General features: G+C 44.8%; 1 protein-coding gene across 1 annotated transcript in view; it reads left to right on the plus strand.

Annotated features, from left to right (window-relative positions):
• The window catches only part of EDARADD (EDAR associated via death domain), a 66,288-nt gene that overhangs the window by 33,806 nt on the left and 12,974 nt on the right, over positions 1-19,508 (plus strand). The window contains exon 5 of the mRNA XM_019953686.2: positions 17,605-17,650. Within this exon, the coding sequence (XP_019809245.2) occupies positions 17,605-17,650 (46 nt within the window). The remainder of the gene's footprint in view (positions 1-17,604; positions 17,651-19,508) is intronic.

Consider the following 19,508-nt stretch of genomic DNA (forward strand, 5'->3'; position numbering starts at 1 on the left):
TCCATCCATCCATCCACCCATCCATCCATCCATCCACCCATCCATCCATCCATCCACCCACCCATCCATCCATCCATCCATCCACCCACCCACCCACCCATCCATCCATCCATCCACCCACCCATCCATCCATCCATCCACCCACCCACCCATCCATCCATCCATCCATCCACCCATCCATCCATCTATCCACCCACCCATCCATCCATCCATCCATCCATCCACCCACCCACCCACCCATCCATCCATCCACCCATCCATCCAGTATTTGAGTCCAAGAATGTATCACCACTACTGTTAAGTGCTAGGGGTGTACAGTGATGCACACTTAGAGCTTCCAGTGAAATTGAGCGTTTTTAAATCTCCCACATGGAAAGCTGAATCAGAATGTTTAAGCTAAGAGCCTCTCCCTTAGATTCTCAGAGCATCTCAGCACAGGACTATAGAGAGAAAAGAACAGAGAGAAGACACTGATTGAACTCGTTCAATAGGTAAGCAAGCTTCTTACCTGTTCAAGAGGGACAGACTTGTTTCTCCCACCTCAGCATACCTGTCTCTCACGGTCCATGTTTTCTCTAACTGCTACCATAGGAGGTGCTGCTCCAGAGGAGGTCTGGAGGACCCAGATCTCCCAGGCACTTGGAAGGTCCCGGAAGAGTCTTCCTGTGAAATGATGGGATGGAAATAGACTCTTAGAAATGTTATTCTCATAAGTGGCTTGTCCAAGGGGTGGGTAGGAAGAAAGACTGAGGCCAGGAGACACCAAGGGGCTATTGCAGTCACCCAGGAAGATCATTTGCCTAAGGGCCTGGGTGTGGTTGTGGAGGGAAGAATGGAGAGTGGGGAGTGTAATTCCAAGACATCCGTGTTCGCTTGCTGGGGCTGCTGTCATGAAGCACCACAGAGAGGGTGGCAGTAACAGCAGAAATGTTTCACCGTGTGAAACCTGTAAGTCTGAAATCAAGCTGTGGGCAGGGTTGGTTCCTTCTGAGAGCCATGAGGATGTGCCAAGTCTGTCTCCTGGGTTTGTAGCCAGTGTCTGTTCCCTGTCTTCCCCCTGGGTGTGGCTCTCTCCTTTCACATTTCCCCATTTGGTAAAGACACCAGTCATACTGATTTAGCACTTACTTTCATGACCTCGTTTGACTTAATTACCTCTATGAAGAGTTGTCTTCAAATACAATCACACTCTGAGGTGCTGGAGTTCGGACTCCACTCTATATCTTTTAAGGGACATCATTCAACCTCTAAGAATCCTTGGGGGAAGAAAGAACAAAATAATACATTTTGGAGATGTCAGGGGTTCAGTGTCTGATAGGACTTGAGACTGCAGAGGAGGAAAGGATTATAGATCTGCTTCAGAGAGTCCCAGCAGGTGAGCAGTGTCTAGTAGGGCCACTGTTGAAAACTAAGAAAACAGCTTCTCTGGGAACTAGGAAAAAAAGTGAATTCGTGTTTTTTTAAGCTCTTAAAATATCCCCCAGGGACTTCCCTGGCAGTCCAGTGGTTAAGACTTCACCTTCCAATGCAGGGGGTATGCTTTCTATCCTTGGTCCAGAGCGAAGATCCCACTTGCCTTGCAGCCAAAAAGCCAAAACATAAAACAGAAACAATGTTGTAACAAATTCAATAAAGACTTTTAAAAAAATCTTTAAAAGATGCCATCAAGCACATCATAAATGCTTTATGGGTATGTAACAAATAAATAAGATTTACTGTGAATGAATCTATACAATACAGGACCTTTCTACTGATAATGGTGTGGCCGAGAAAAAAATCACATAGGGAAAGAAAATCACTGGAAGGGGAGTGTCCAGATTGGGTGGGAGTTGCCATTTGTAACAGGGAATCAGAAACAAGCTATGTTGTGTTCAGGGTGCCAGAGCACATGGTGAATTTTTGAGAAGTGTTACAGGAAGCAGCATGAAAGGCTGTAGATGTGAAGTCCCCAGGGACGGAGAGCATGTGCTAGTCCAGATTCATGGCCTGCCCTCCTCCACAGCCCCAGAGGCCACGGTGTATCCGTGTGATCTACAGAGGACTCTCCAGCAAGCTTCCTCCCTCCAGAAACCACATAGGGGCTGAGCGGGCTGGACATGCCCACGGGCATCTAGGCTGTTGGGGGTTCCCAGGACTTTCTTCTGCACAAAATCAGTCCTGTTATTTTGGGGGCATTAGCAAGACCATCAGGAGAAGGCAATGGCACCCCATTCCAGTACTCTTGCCTGGAAAATCCCATGGACAGAGCAGCCTGTTAGGCTGCAGTCCATGGGGTTGCGAAGAGTTGGACACAACTGAGCGACTTCACTTTCACTTTTCACTTTCATGCATTGGAGAAGGACATGGCAACCCACTCCAGTGTTCATGCCTGGAGAATCCCAGGGACAGAGGAGCCTGGTGGGCTGCCATCTATGGGGTCGCAGAGTCGGACACAACTGAAGCGACTTAGCAGCAGCAGCAAGACCATCCTGCCAGCCATCATGAAATAGAGAGGCAGGTGAGGGAAGGAAGGGAACTGGGCCGTGTTGCAGGAGCTCTGAGCTTCCAAAATAGCACGAGGAAGAGCAGAACCTTCCCAAACCCAGAAGTAGTTTCTACAAGCCTCATAGGTGATTCTGATATGCCAACTGCCTCCATCCAAATGAAATCATTGAATGGAAGGGAGAAAGTGTCTGGCCATGGGTTAAGCTCACCTATTGCACAACTAGGTTGATGTCTGAATAATTTTAATTTACATAACACAAATCTGTAGTTGCAGTTATCATGAGATTAGTCTCAAATGACCCTCTTATCCTTCATTTGGTTTATTCTCTCACCACCCTACCCTTCTTGGCCATTTGTGGGTAACCTATGAGCATGGCATGGAGCTTCCCTGGTGGCTTAGATGGTAAAGCGTCTGGCTGCAATGCGGGAGGCCCAGGTTCGATCCCTGGGTCAGGAAGATCCCGTGGAGAAGGAAATGGCAACCCACTCCAGTACTCTTGCCTGGAAAATCTCAGGGACAGAGGAACCTAGTAGGCTACAGTCCATAGGGTCACAAAGAGTTGGACATGACTGAGCGACTTCACATGAGCATGGCACATCACTTTGCACATAGAAAGTACTTCAAACACTGGCTCTGGAAAGGGGCAGGGTCTTATACCGTCCATTGGCTGCTATTTGATCCAGCACTATAGGCAGCAAATTTGAGGACAGATTTCAAAACTTAGAAGAGGGACTTCCCTGGCGGCCAAGTGGTTCACACTGGGGGTGGGGGCCGGGAGTGGGGCTGTTTCCAATGCAGGGGGCATGGGTTTGATTCTTTGTTGGGAAACTAAGATCCCACATGCTGCAAGGCCAAAAAATTCAAACAAACAAACAAAAAACTTGGAAGAAAGCTCCCACAAAAAACAGATTTAAATTTACTTTTCTCACTAAAAGCTATCTATAGCGTGCATGCTGTCGCTTCAGTCATGTCTGGCACTTTGTGACCCTATGGACTGTAGCCCACCAGGCTCCTCTGTGCATGGGATTCTCCAGGCAAGAATACTGGAGAGGGTTGCCATGGCCTCCTCCAGGCGATCTTTCTGACCCAGGGATCAAACCTGCATCTCCTGTGTCTCCTGCATTGGCAGGTGGGTTCTTTACCACTAGCACCACCTAGGAAGCCCAAAACTTATTAGTGCCCACCTGTGATCTGCATAGACAATGGTCCTGGACCCTGACTGCACATCAGAATCACTTGGAGAACTTTTACAGAATATCGATGGCTGGCTCTTATCTTGCAGAATCTTGCTGAAGTGGTCTGGAGTGGGCTCCAACCTCTGATATTTCTCAGTGTTCCAGGACTTTGTGTAACTGGGGTGAGAAGGGCTGGGGTAGACCGTGTGTCCACAGGGTAAAAAACCCAGACACGTCTTCAGCATCACCTCTGCATTTGGCACAGACGCAGACTGCTCCTTCCTGCTAGCAGGTGTGGCTGGTTAGCTGAGATAGAATTGGGGCAGCCTGAGGGGGTGGGGGTGGTGCTGATCCTTGAGTCGGTCAGTGTTGGTGGTTGGTCACAGTGGTTGGTCAGCGCAGCTGAAGGGGACAGCTCACTGCATGTGGAGAGCGTGAGGAAGAGGGTTCTTTGACTGTTGAAGCCTGTTCTCCAACTCTTAGGCCCAATAATCCAAGAAACACACATTGGAAATGCTGATGTGCTGTATTTATGAATAAGAGTTTAGGTTATTTTAGATGTATTCTTCACCTAAATATATGTATTTCTGATGGAGAGATTATGCAGATGTTCCTGACAGAGATGGAAGAAGCTGTATCTGGGATCCATTTCTCACTTTGCTGCTATCAGAAAACAGAGGTCCCAAAAGTTGTTTTTTTCCATTTCAGAAGCAATGAACATATCACATGTGTATTAGTTTCCTAGGGCTGTCGTAACAAAATCCTGCAGACTGAGTGGCTTAAACAGAAATGTGTGACCTGTCAGCCTGGAGGCAGAAGTCCACGTGTCATCAGGATTGGCTCCTTCTAGGCTGAAAGACAGAATCTGTCCCAGCTGTCTCCCTTAGCTTCTGGTGGGTGACGCCATCTTCAGCATTCTTAGCCTTAAAGAAGCATCACCATTAACATTTTTAAGGTCAAGTGCTGTTCCAAGCACTCACCTGCATGAACTCTTTTTCTTTTTTTATAGTAATAATTTAAAAAAAATTCTAACAGCTGGAGAGGGGAATATCTCTTTTTTAACTTTTTATTGTGGAGTACAGCTGATTAGCAACATTGTGATGGTTTCACGTGTACAACTAAGGGACTCAGCCATGTGTATATGAGTATCCATTCTCCCCCAAACGTTCCTCCGGTCCAGGCTGCCACATAACGTTGAGCAGAGTTCTCTGCACTATACATAGGACCTTGTTGGTTATCCATGTTAAATACAGCAGTGTGAACTTTCATTTTCAAAATGACCCTATGTGGGATACACTGTTATTCTGCCCATTTTACTGTGGCACAGAGAGGTTAAATCATTTGTTTAAGATCACACAGCTATTGCATAGTAGAGCCATAGGTGACTCTGCTGCTGCTGCTGCTGCTAAGTCGCTTCAGTCGTGTCCGACTCTGTGCGACCCCATAGACGGCAGCCCACCAGGCTCCTCCGTCCATGGGATTTTCCAGGCAAGAGTACTGGAGTGGGGTGCCATTGCCTTCTCTGAGTCTGACTCTAGAATCCATATTTGGAACTGTAACCAGCCTTACCATGGTCTTTGGAGCTAGACAGACCTACCAGGGCCCTAACTCTGCCACTGAGCTATATCACTTTGAACAGTTAGTTCACCTCTAACTTCTAACAGTTCACCTCTCTGTTAGTTTCCACCTCTGAAAAATGAGTATAGTAATATGTCTCCTAGCATCCAGTAGTCTGCATCCTGCAGCAGCAGCAGCATCCTGCAGCAGCAGCAGCAGCATCTAATAGTCTGGTTAGTATATTTAAATCTCTGGTTAGTATATTTAAATGAAGTGAACTCCATACAGTAGTTAAATCTCTCATCCAATTCAAACCTTTTCTCTTCACTTCCAACTCAAGCCTGATTTGAAATGTTGAGGTCCCCAAAGAGGGGCAAGTGGCCTTGGTTCTCCTCCCCTTCTGCAGCAAGTGGGAACTCAACCCTGCAGCTACCTGATTTGGGCAAACCATCCCCAGCTGAATGTTCACACATGCCTCCAACAGCTCACCCCAGGTCCTTCTGTCTCAGGAGTATGTTCTGCACTTCTTACCTTGGGCAAGGTCCCACACAGGGCAGGTGTCCCAGTGGCAGAGTGGTTGGGACTGTGAGCATCTACCAATCGACAGGCATCAGGCTAAGAGTGAGAGAACATCTCCTCCTTTTGGCAAGCACCTCTGACAAGCGGTGATCTTGAGGCCCCCTTCACTTGGCTTGGGGATGGGACAGAGAGCCGTACGCATAGAGGAAGGAAAGCAGCCCCAGCTCTCAGTTCTTCTACTGATTCCTTCAAAGAAATCTCTCCCTCTTCTATCAGCTGAAGGCTGGTCCTTCGGGATTAACCAGGCACCTCTCTGTGGGAGGTGCTTCCCATCCTCCATCCTGTTACATTCCATGCCATAGAGCTACTTGAGTTTCCTGATTATGGTACTTTGAGGTTGTTTTACTCTTCTCAGTACTGCTGTGGTGGATGTCCATGTGTCAGTCCCCACCTTGAAGGCTATATATTTCCTTAGACTCCATTTACATCTCTGTTAGGTTAGACCTAATAGGCCACACTGCCAGTTCTTCCACTAAGCAAGCTATAAGGGCTCGAAGTCTATTTTTAGTCGTAAATACCACCAAATTTTTAAAAACATGCTGTCTTCTCTATGGAAAGCCTAACAACAGCTAACTGATTTCTTCAAAATTAAACAAGCCTTTCAAAGTTAATGTTCCTCAGAGTCAGTGGAGGGGGTGGGGGCACAGGGAACATCCACCCAGTTTTAAAGCACAGAAACTCCAAGCATGCTAGCCCGCTGATAGTGTTACACAGAGTATAATACGATGGCCAAGACACTGAAGCCTAAAAACTCTCAGTTATTGATTGATGCTAGAGTAGCAACCCCTAGAGATGATGATTAATTTTGTATCTTATTAATTTACCAAGCAAACAGAAGTCTTTTATTTCTAAGGACACATGCTTTGTTATCTTAGGCAGGACTCTCCCCCCACCCCATAGCCTTGACCCTTCATAATACCCTCTGGACTCCCCGCTTCCTCCCAGGCCTTCCACACACCCTCCACTGTGACAGAGGCTGGAGTCCTGTCTATGTTATACCTTATGTCCTGAGCTTTTTGCTACCTGATACTAAATCAGAGAGAAGGCTTGGCCTTGCTAATCCTGACCATTTAGATAGCGGGTTTGGACTTAGATGCCCAAATTGACAACTTGGCATCGTTAGAGCTTGGGGTGGGGGGGCATAGAAATCACATTGTTTCGCAGAGGGGACTTGAGCCAGCGGCTGAGTGGCAGAGTTGGGACCTGGAGCCTCCCTCATCAGGGCCCCTACGCCTAGCATTTCTCAGCAGCAGCAGTTGGTGTTATCAGTTGTGACTGGGCCTCTTTCCTGGCTTAAACCAGGGGAGATTTTAGGCTTTTCCACAGTTCTCAGTGCTGTCAGTCTGGCAGACCACTAGTGAAAAACTTCGGGAACAAAATTGGTAAATGGAGGAGTTGCCCTTTTCTTGAAATTAGGCTGAGAGGTGGCTGGCAGAATCCCATCCAGCAGCCTCACTGCCTTGGCAGAGGTAGCAGCCCATCAGACCATCTGCAAACCTGAAGCAATTACATGTGTTTTAATAACAGGGAACGGGCCCACCAGCACTTGCCCTGGATGGTGTCTTCTGTGAGTCAGCCCAGCAGGCCCCTACCTGCCCTCCTTGATACGCAGCAATCCTTTCAAGCTCCAACAAGATCTGTTTGATCGATTGGCGAGTCCTTTTGTTTGTTCTTTAGGGGAAAATCAGATCATTCTGCATTTAGAAAATATTCAGTAGTTCCTTACTTCACCCTGATGTGAAGTTTAGAGATGTGGAACCAGAAAAAACTAGAGAACTTTGTCCAGAACCTACATTTGGCATTTTTCAGGTTTTTTTCTTAAATTGTCCGATATTGTCTCCTGGTTATTAATCAGATTTTCCTACTTCTTTGTATGATTTTTAAATTCTTTAAAAAATTTTTTTTTATGTAGACCATTTTTAAAGTCTTTATTGAATTTATTACAATGTTGTTTGTTTTATGTGTTGATTTGTTGGCCTGGAGGCATATGCGATCTTACTGCCGGACCAGAGATCAAACCTGCACCCCTCTGCATTGAAAGGGAAGTCCTAACCACTGGACTACCAGAGAAGTCCCCTGTTTGTTTACTAACTTTTTTATTGGATCGCAAACACTGAATTTTGCATTATTGATCTGGATTTTCTTTCTTTTTTTTTTTTTTTAGTTCCTTTGTTTTATTTTTGGCTGTCCTGCTCAGCTTTCAGGGTCTTATTTCCCCGACCAGGGATTGAACCTGGGCCCTTGGCAGTAGAAGCATGGAGTTGCGACCACTGGACTGCCCGGGAGGACCCTTACACTTGGTGTTTTTAACTCTCATGAGAGGGACTCCCTTTAGCTTTACAATCACCATCTCCCAGTCCAAACAGATTGCACTTTCTTGAACCAGTAATTTATTTATCCTGGATGGTGACCTGCTTGCCTTCTCACTATGCTCGGCCATCCATGGGAACCATTGCGTCTGTGGTGGATTATCCCCGAGGATAATCCCTCCCACGTCTCTGACCCAGCCTGGTCTCTTTTCTTTTTACCTCCCCCTTGCTGCTTCTATCCATCAACTTGGCTGGCAACAGTCTCAACTCATCAGGCATTTTGGTGATGCTCTTGCTAATTTGGGGTGGAACCTGTCTGGCCCAGTCCTAGGTTGGCTGAACCAGGACCACCTCCTCTCTCTGTCTTTGATTCCTGGAAAGTGATGAAATGTGAACTATTCCTCCCACCACAAATCCATGCCACCCAACCGCAGTCATCATCTCAGAACCTTGAGTCCTTTTGTCTCTAGTGAATATTCCAGATATGACATTTTAAAAGAAAAATCATAGTACTCTAATTTGATAGAACCTATGAATATCTGTGTCTTTGATTTATTTATAGTTTGGTACCAAGTCAAAAGAAAATATTTGTGATAAGACAGGTACATGCTAAAGAGCAAACATGCCTACTTTCTAGCTTCATAGTTATTATCCTGAGAGCAGCATAAAGAGTTTCCTAACCATAAAAATTGTACAGCCTTTTACTTTTCTTAATTTATTTTTTATTTATTTTTATCTTTTGGCCGAGCTACACAGCATGTAGGATCTTAGGAACTTGTGCCCCCTGCATTGGGAACATGGCATCTTAACCACTCAACCACCAGGGAAGTCCCTAGTTCTTTACTTTATCCGCTCTAATTGACTTAGTGGCTTCTATTCTCATTATCATTCAGTGCTCTGTGAACTATAATGACTTTAAATCTCGCAAGTGTGCTAAATTTCACTTAAACTTCCAGTTGGTGTGGAGGCTGCCCTCATACACAGTTGAGAGTGTAAACTGATGGAATTTTCAGGAAATTATTTGGCAGCGTCTGTTACTCATTGATCCAGTGATCCCCCTTTAAGGACTTGATACTGGAGACGTCTTTGCAGAGTGTGTTTGAAGCAGAGAAGAGTTGCTGGTAGCGTACATGCACATAGGTAGGAGGTGGTTGATGAATGATGGTACTTTGACACAGAGTAATATTAAGCCATTGGAAAGAGGAGAGGCTACTGACCTTCAAAGATATTCACAATATAATGTTAAATAAATGAAATTGTAGACTAATATGGTTTTGGGCTAAACAACATCTCTAGGTAGGTTTTGAGTGTGGCTATCAATAAGGAATGAGGAAGGAGGCACTCCAGATTGTAACTAATGGTCTCTGGGCAAGGAGCTGGGATGAGAGATTAGGGAACAAAAAATTTTCGTTTCACTTATTGCTGTTTTGAAAAATAGTGTAGTTTTGAATACTTGTTATTCGTGTTTTCGGAATTTTCTTCAAAGAAAAGTGATGGGTTATATCATATACACATTCAGATGGTATTTTGGTTCAGTAACCTTTTCATATTTGGCCCTGCATATGAAGCCAAGCAGTCTTTCTTCAGCTAGCAATGTAATTATGCAGGAGAGGAAAATCAGAGACTGAAACGAGGAGTTCTCAAATGCACTTCCTCGTCTCGAACCTTCAACTGGTCTGTGTTCCAGCATCCTCCAACCCAGGATTTGTGAATGAAAGAAACACAGGCAGAACCTCCCTGCCTCGAAGTAATATCCATATCTTCATTGTCCGCTGGCATTTGCACATGCAAGCCATAATCTCCTGTAAAATACTTAGTGATATTTCTCAACGGTAATCATCTAATGCTTTATACACAAAGGGAAAACCCCTTCCTCTTTATCTCTGAAACCAGAGCCGAGGTATGAAATTACACCTGAGTATCCCCGCCTTGAAGTCATGGAAAGAGCCGCTGCAGTCTCTGACCTTCACTTCAACTCCACAAGTAGCAGGTCTTCCTTGTCATTCAATAGAGATCCCCTTGAAGAGAAGAAAGAACTAAATGTACACAAACCCACAGATCTGTTCTCATCCCAGCAAAGCGCTGTAACGTTCATTTCAAAATCCCTTTCTTCCAGATTCAGTTCTTTCATCCTTTGCGAAACTTGCCCTGTTCCTGGAGGTCTCACTTGAGTTCCTGCCCACCTTTGTGTTCCCTTGGCACTCGCACTGCATGTATATTTTTCACACCTTTTTCCTTGTGGTTTGGATGTTTATGTGTGTCTTGGTCGCATTACTGGATCGTAACCAGCAGCATCAGGGATTTGTTTCCAGCACTGAGTAGGTGCTTGATGAACATATTGACTGAAACGCATTTCTAAAAGCCGGTTCTGAAATACAGGCAAACCTCGTTTTATTGTGCTTTGCCTTTACTGCCTCTTTGCCTTTGCAGAGATTGCATTTTTCACAAATTGGGGCAACCACGTGTCCAGGAAGTCTGTTGCTACCATTTTCCCTACTGCATTTACTCGCTTCATGTTTCTGTGTCATGTTCTGTAATTCTTGCAATATTTCAAACTTTTCCATTTTTATTATATGTGTTATGATGATCTGGGAGCAGCGATCTTTGATGCCACTGGTGCAAAAAGAATATGACTTGCTGAAGGCTCCGATAACGTTTAGTATGTTTTAGCAATAAAGTATTTACAAAATTTTTATTTTTACATTCTGGCACACCATGAGGCACATGGGATCTTGTTCCCCAACCAGGGGTCGAACCCACACCTCCTGCATTTGGAAGTGCACTGGACCAGGGAATTCCCTAGCAATAAAGTATTTTTGAATTAAGGTATGTAGATTGTTTTTTAGATAGAATGCCTATTTAATAGACTACAGGATGGTATAGACATAACTTTTATATGCACTGAGAAACCAAAAAATTCATGTGACTTACCTTATTGAGGGAGTGTCCTTGGTGGCTTTTAGTTGTAAAGAATCCGCCTGCCAGTGCAGGAGATGTGGGTTTGATCCCTGGGTCTAGAAGATCCCCTAGAGAAGGAAATGACAACCACTTCAGTAACCTTGCCTGGGAAATCCTATGAACAGAGGAGCTTGGTGGGCTACAGTCCATGGGGTTGCCAAGAGTCAGGCAGGACTTAGTGACTAAACGATAACAACCACCTTATTGAGTTATTCAATGTATTGTGGTGGCCTAGAACTAAACCTGCAATATCTTCAGACTATGCTTGTATACTTTCAAATAGATATGTCCAGCTTTCCATATGTTTATTATACTTCAGTAAGAAATAAAAATAAATCTAAACAATTATTACAATTGTAATTAGTTTGCAGAAAAAGAATTGAGTATAAACTGCTTTAGAAAAACCCAACAGGAGACTGATAGTCTAGTCCTAATGTTTAGAGGTGAATAATCAGTAAATGCATTCAGAAGAGTTACACAGAACACAGGTCTATCTTGTGAATTCATAGCACCAAAAGGCGCTTGCTTGCAGTGGCAAGCGATGAGAGAAAATTTAGAACAGTCTAAACCCATGCTATATAAGCCCTATTTCACTGGCACACTCAGGCATTTAAAATCACATTTTCAAAGCCATTTACTAAAATACTTTCATGAAGCAGAGACATCAAGCTTTAGCATTGGTTGTTCTCCCAAAGAAGTTAGTTAATTCAAAGGAGGCATTTCTTGGGTCCTTTGCCTGCAGTGTAGGTTGCTGCCAACAGGTAGACAATGACTACTTTGGTCTTTATGGTGGTTTCCAATCAGACTTAGGCTACAACTGGATTAACCAACCTGTTAAGGGCTTTCCCACTCAGTTATCTTCTCCTTAGTTTTACAAGTCATAAAGATGGGACTCTTTATTAGTGAGCTAAGCATAGACACATAAAGATGGGCCAAACTGGGATTTCCCAGACAGTCAAGTGGGTTAGACTCCTTGCTTCCAGTGTAGGGGGCTCGGGTTGAATCCTTGGCCTGGGAACTAAGATTCCACATGCTGTGCAGTGCTGTGGAAGGAAATAAGGGAGGAAAGGAAAGAAAAGAAAGAAAGGAAAGGAAGAAAGATGGACGAAACAGATCGTGTTTCCCTGAAAACTGGTACCTAGCTCCTAGGTGCTGGTTTGTATCTTCCTCATCAATCTGTCAGCATCTTCAGCCCATCTGTCCATCTCCATGTATGGATGGCACATGGATCGTGTGTTCATCTCTCCTTCCCCCCAGTGTCTTCTTGGCCCCGGGGTTGCTGCTGCTTGGAGCCTGGTGTGAAGTCACCACGTGTAAGTCCCCAGGCAGACTCTTGTTCGTTACCTGCAGCTCCCTAAGCAGACATGGGACCCAACGACTAGGGTATAAACTCACCCAAGTGCAAAATTGATGTCACCTAGCCAACTTTCTTTCTACTCAAAGAATTCTTGGCAGCAGTTAACACATTTGCCCAAATATAAGGTAATTTCCACATATTCACAATGGAAAGGGTTTGCAAAATGGGTGTTTTCTTTAGCTGGCTTGAATTTATACAACACTGGTGTTCAGTTTTGTGGTTACCTTCAGATTTCCTAAGGAGATATTTTAAAAATTTTAAGTGGTAAAATACACATACGATGTTTACCATCTTGACCAGTTTTAGGTGTATGGTTCAAAGGCATTAAGTACAATGACACTATTGTGCAGCCATCACCACCACCCATCTTAGGAGCTTTTTCATCTTGCCAAACTGAAACGCTATACCCGTTAAACACTAACTCTCCATTCGCCCTTGCTCCACTCTCGGGTAATCATTATTTTACTGTCTCTCTGAATTTAACTCCTCTAGGTGACCCATATAAATGGAACCATATAGTATTGTCCACCTGTGACTGGCTTATTTCACTTAGCATGCAATAAAGGTTCATCTTTATTCTAGCATGTCAGAATTCCCTTCCTTTTTAAGGCTGAATAATATTCCGCATTTTGTTAATCCAGTCATCTGTCAATGGACATTTAGGTCATTTCTACCTTTTTTCTTATCTAGACCATTTCCCTTTGGCACACAGACCCAATGGTATCCAGAACCTATTCTCTTCCACAAAACCAATGCATTGCACTTGAACTTCACTCAGATTTAAAACAAGTCCTCCCAACAGAAATCTGCAGTGTTTCATCATTTGTGTGTGGTGGTTCTCAGCTCCTCGGCATCTCGAGGAGGAAATGAGCTAACCCAATCAAGATTATCGGCCTGGGGATGACTTCCCTGGTGGTGCAGTGGTTAAGACTCCACAGTCTGAATGCAGACAGCATGAGTTCGATCCCTGGTCAGGGAACTACAGTCCCGCATGCCTCATGCCCCCACCCCCCACCCCAAAAAAGTGTCATCTGCCTGGGACATAGTATGTACTCAGCAAAAGTCAGCCATAGAGAAGTTCAGAAGGAGGAAGGAGCAGGATGGAGGAACTGGTTTTGGGAGTTGGCTCAGAAAAGACCCAGGGGTAGGATCCCTTGGAGGGGAAGGGACAGACATGAAAAGGAGAGGATTAGCCTTTGTGTCATGTCCCTTGCCATCCTGTGTGGCTCACAGCTAAGCCCACTGCTGCTCTGACCCACGACTCTGTCCTCTGTTCCTGGATCGGTTTTAATGGAGCAGCAAGTGCTCAATCGCACTCATACCCTCCGACCTGGATTCAGCGCCCCCAGGACGCTGCAGGGCTGGCCTCCATGCCCAAGTCACAGCTCCTCAGCCCTGGACTCCTGTCCCCAGAGCTGCACTTTGGTTAGGTTCCCACCACCAGGCTTCCCCCTGAGGATTATTGGTACTGACCTTACATGTCACCAAGTGTCATTCAGGTCCAGAAGGCTGCAGGAGCACCCAGGGCACATCACCCTGAATGTGAGCTTGGACAGCTTCCCAGAGCTGGTGATGCCTAAGCTGAGGCCTTAAAGGGAAGAGAAAGCGAAGTAGCAAGGAGGGGTGGGGGAGAGGATTCCCCACATCCTCACCGCCTGCCTGGCAGAAGCTACTAGAGCTGCTCTCAGAACCTGCTCCTCTCCTTGCCAGACCACGTCTTCATGTGGCCCTTGACCTTTTCTCTCCTCCCCTCCGACTTCCCTCGTTTCTCATTCCCTCCCTTGCTACTGAAATGTAGGCCCTGGGCGTTCCTCGCAGTTGAGACTTGACCACATGCCCTCCACTGCCCGACTTTTCTCCCCGTGTCCGTGTCTTAGTCTCGTAACCCAGCCTCTCCCGAGGACCAGCACTGTCTTCAGTTTCCGCCAAGCTCTTGCGGTCTCATCCGTCATCTTCTGGACTCACTCTTCGTCTCACTTCCGCTCACCCGCCCCCATGTTGGCTGTATCCTCGCCATGGCTCTAGCTTTATCCCTTCCTCTCCCAAAGCAGTGGTATGGAGACTTCCTAATCCTTGCCTTTGAGCCAGTCATGCTTCCCCTCATCAGATTGCCTGGCTGCTCCATTCTCCCTGGCCACCTGTGTGTCCCAACCTCCTACAGTCGGGTAGGTGTTCCCGCTCTGATCCTTGACAGCTCCAAGGATGCCCAGGTTCTGATGACAGCCTCTTAGTGACTCCCATTGCCTGAAACCAGGTCTCAGACCTCAGCCCATTTTCCCATCTCATCTCCCTCCATCACACCCTCAAGCCTTTGCTTCAGACAAAATGCCCTGCAGGAGCCCCATGTGTTTTCACTTCCTTTTGGGCTCCCATGGACCTCTAGCTCAATGCCCTTTCCTCCTCTCCAGGCCCTCAAAAAGGCTTATCTCAGACATCTCTGATTTGAAGAATCGAATGTGTTTTGGTTGGAAGAAACCTCTCCCCTCTGACTTGATCTTTTCCTCCCTATCAGAACACACCATCTTCCGCCTTAGTTTTAGTTAGTCTGGTGTGTCTCTATTTCCCCAGCATCTCTGAGCCTTGCGGTCAGGGTTCAGGTCCCTTTACCTTTGTAGATGGGTTCCCCCACAGGAGCTGGTACCTATTAGTTAGTCAGAAAAGAGGTGCCGAATGAGGTTTCAGTAAGACCCTGGAAACCACCAAATATAAGTCTCTTCTGACTTCACTCTTAGGAAACCATCTTTAAAAGTAGCACAACATATTAATCAAGACCAAGAACAAAAATCTAAATTGTGTCCCCATCGACTGTCACAAGTAATTCCGAGTCTTGTCCCTCATCTACATCAATGGGGTGAGGCTAGCCGGACACTGATTTTGGTAACATTTTCTCCAGATGATGAGAAATCAAATCAGCTATGCCACGTAACATCATCTTTACTTAAAGAACAGCCCATGCTTTAGCAGGACTCGGCAGTACCACAAAAATCTGTCCAGTGCTAATGTTTGTGTCTCTTGATACTACCTGAAGGTCCGGTTTCTGCTTCCCCCACGAAAGTTTCCAATTCAGTGAGCATAACCGTGACTGTGCCAGTGGGAGGGCGAGCCTGCCCGGTCCTGCTGGAGCTGCACAGATGGGAAAAGGCAGGTCCCCACACGACCCGGTGAACAGTGAATAGTGGCCTTAACGTTGTGGAGCTCCTGGGTTTTGTCTTGCAGAAGTAAAAAGTTGCAGAGAGAGGAATTTTTGTTCTTTTAAAGACTGCCCCTAACTCTTATAAACTGTATGTACGGTATGGTGAACAGGTTGCTTTTTGTTCTAGTGAGGACAGTGAGAAAGAGTAGGATTCAAATAAAGCAAGAAATAGATGAGTTAGGGGACAAAATCTAGTTGGTAAGACCTAGGGATGCTTCTTGTGTAAAAAAAAAAATATTAGGCTTGTAATTAGACCACTCTCTGTATTCTTCAGAAACATGGGCATTTATTTTTGGATAAAATTTGTTTGTGGCCACACCCTGTGGCATGCGGGATCTTAGTTCCCAGACCAGAGATTGAACCCGTGACCCTTGCAGTAGAAGCTAGGAGTCTTAACTGCTGGACCACCAGGAAAACCCTGGAACATGGGAATTTATGAACTCAAGAGCAAGGAGAAAGGATTCTTAGGGGATTAAGAGGAAAAGACTGTTTAAAATGTTTGACACTGGGGAGCTAGCACATCTTTAAGGGAAACTCTCAGAGACCTGAGAATGTAGAGCCTCTTAAGGATAAGGTCATCTATCAGCCCCCTCAGCATGCAAATGAGAAATCAGAGGCCAGGGCTCTGACTCCAGGTGAGTGAGGTCCCCATGGTTATGAACGCAGGTGGACTCACACCCGGGGCCTTGACCCAACTCTTAGTGCTTCTTCTGAAGTACTGTGGATGGAAGGGGTACCGTTAGCTGCTGAGAGAGATTTAGTTGTATGTAGATAGAGTTAATGTGGGCTTTCCCTGGGGGTTCAGTAGTTAAGACTCTGCCCTTCCACTGCAGGGGATGCAGGTTCGATCCCTGATCAGGGAACTAAGGTACCACATGCTGCATTAGCACAGCCAAAATAAATAAATAAATAAAAATTTAAAAAATAACATAGAGATAACATGAACAGATATACCGCGGGGTCGTTCTTCTCTGCTGACTCCACTGAAAACACACACCGACACATACCCTACGAGGAGATCAGGTAACTCGCTCCAGGTAGCACAGCCTTGGTAAAAATAGAACCTCAAGTAGATGGGCAGAAACACATTGCTTCTAAAGGGAATTAGTCACTGTTTTTAACAGTTTTTCTTTGCGTCTGTGACTTAGCAACTGAACAACAACAATAAAAAAAAGTATAATAGATGCAGGCAAGAATTATAACTTGGACTGACAAACAACAAGCCCGACAAAAAGCAGACAGAGAATAAAATAAGAGCAATAGTCCATAGTGTAAAATTAAAAACAAAAAAGAAATGGCATCTTGTATGCATTTATACTTTAAAAAAATGACAGTAATTTAACAAACATCTGTGGAGTGTCTGCTGTGTGCTGGGCATTGTTCTGACCGCTGAGGACCCAGCACGGAGAAGAAATAGACAAGGGTTCCTGCCCTCTGGGAGTTTATATTCTAGGGAGAGACACATCATTCACTACCCATTTTTATTTTAATTGGAGGATAGTTGATTTACAACATTATGTTAGTTTCTACTGTACAGCAAAGTGAAGTGACACATATACATATATCCACTCTTTTAAAAATTCTTTTCCTGTGTAAATCATTACCGAATATTGAATAGAGTTCCCTGTGCTATACAGTAGGTCCTTATCAGTTATCCATTTTATATTTAGTAGTGTAAACATGTCAATTCCAATCTCCTAATCTGTCCCTTCTCTCTTTCCCCCCAGTAACTGTAAGTTTGTTTTCTATGTCTCCGACTCTCTATTTTGTAAATAAGTTCATTTGTACCTTTTTTTTTTATACCACATACAAGCAATATCATATGATATTTGTCTTTCTCTGTCTGACTTACTACTCAGTAAAGTACCATTCTTAAGATCCATACCCCCCTCCGAGGCTCTGGTGGAAATTTAACTACATTGGAAAATTGATAACATCTCTAATCACATATGGGTATGGTTTTAATGAAGATTGCATTTTTGTTTTTTAAGGGAGAAGAAAATGGCTTTCGAGACAGTACTGGAGACCCCCTTTCAGGTAAATGATTGACTTTAAAGGTATCTGGGCATCAGTGCTAGCTAGCATGGCTAAATTCAAGATCATTTGAGAAGGTGTTTATCATTAACTTTCAAAATCTGTATTACCGACTAGAGAAACTTTCCAACCACACGCCATGGTGAACTGCAAAGAAATCTTGCAGGATTTCACAAAAGCCTACAAGGAGTATTTTCTCATGTTAACCCTCCTTTGCTTGTGCAAGGCACAGCAGGGGTTTTAACTGGATGGCTTTAGGATCTGATGAGCGTCAGAACCGACCCTCCCTCCAAGTTCCAGGGGCCACAGTGTTGGTAGAGAACTTTGCCAGGAGGAAGCAAATGATGGGAGGTAGGCAAACCCAGTCACGGTAAGAAGGGCCGCTCAGACACCCACTGCCTCCCTTCCGTCTCCGCACCTTAGGGAGCCAGGCTACGTGCTGGTCCCCATCGTTTTCTGCTTCTAATGTGTTTCACCAAAAAACATTTTAAAATTAATTTTTATTGGAGTATAGTTGCTTTACAATGTTGCATTAGTTTCTACTGCACAACAAAGTGAATCATATACATGTATATACATATACATGTATAGGTATATACATATACATATGTATATGTAGGTCGTCCCCGAGCACTGAGTAGAGTTCCCTGAGCATACAGTAGGTTCTCATTAGTTATCTATTTTATATGTAGTATCAATAATGTATGTAAATCAACCCCAATCTCCCAATTCCTCCCACCTCTCCCCTTCCCCTCCTTGATGTCCACACATGTGTTCTGTATGTCTCTGTCTCTATTTCTGCAAATAAGGTCATCTATACCGTTTTTCTAGATTCCACATATATGCATTAATATACAAGAAACATTTAATTTGTCTCCACTGCCTCGTCCCCCACCAGCTTTTTTGTTTCTTCATTGTAAGACAGAAACTCTGGCAGGGTTAAGGGCCTTCCTTGGTGGTCCAGGGGTTGGCACTTCGCACTTTAGTGCAGCGTTGCTGGTTTGATCCCTGGTCAGAGAATTTAGATCCCCATGTGCCATGTGGCATGGCCAAAAAAATGAAAAAACAAAAACAAAAAAAATTGGCAATATTTAGATTTCTCATTAATTAATCATGGGGAAAATATGGAGTGAGCATTAAAATAAGCTACTAAAATAATAATTAGGGGAAAAAAAACCTCACCAACATTTTAAAATATCTTTTAAAACACATATTGAATGACCCAAATCATCAGGGGTTTGTTCATTTCTTTTTTAAAGAAGGATGGGGATACTCATAAAAGTCTTAGATATATTCTATCATCAATCCCAAGCTGTGCCCAGGTAACCATGCTGAAAATCGGAACTTGCGATGCATAATCAACTTTTGATACATGATGTTAGGAGCAGTTTTATCTCTGGGTGGTGAGATTCCAGGTGGGTTTTTTTTGTTTGTTTTTTCATTCAACTGATTTTCATTTCTTAAAGACCCACTGTGTGCCAGGCTCTGAGGAAGCCAGGTGGCAGAGGTACAGTTCTGAAAGACCCAAGTTGGGACGCTGGTTCCAGTTCAGCCACTATCCTGCTCACCACTGTCCTACTGTGATGGGAGAAGTCAGGGAGAAATTGGGCCAGGAGAACGTCCGGTGGCACCTACCCACCAGCTTTCCTGGCACAGGCCCAACATCTGGGGCCCCAGCCAGGAACCCATGGAACTTGTCTTCCTTGGACCACAGTCCGCCCCTGCTGGAGGCTAAGACCACGGCTAAGAATTATCCTCTTCCACAAATGCTCCAGTGGACACAGGCTCACATTAGAAGCACCTCGCTGAGTGAGGTGGAGGAACGGAAAGTATCTTTTCATACAAGCAGAGGCAGTTTTAA

This window comes from Bos indicus, chromosome 28, assembly GCF_029378745.1.
Source record: "Bos indicus isolate NIAB-ARS_2022 breed Sahiwal x Tharparkar chromosome 28, NIAB-ARS_B.indTharparkar_mat_pri_1.0, whole genome shotgun sequence".
NCBI lineage: Eukaryota > Metazoa > Chordata > Mammalia > Artiodactyla > Bovidae > Bos > Bos indicus.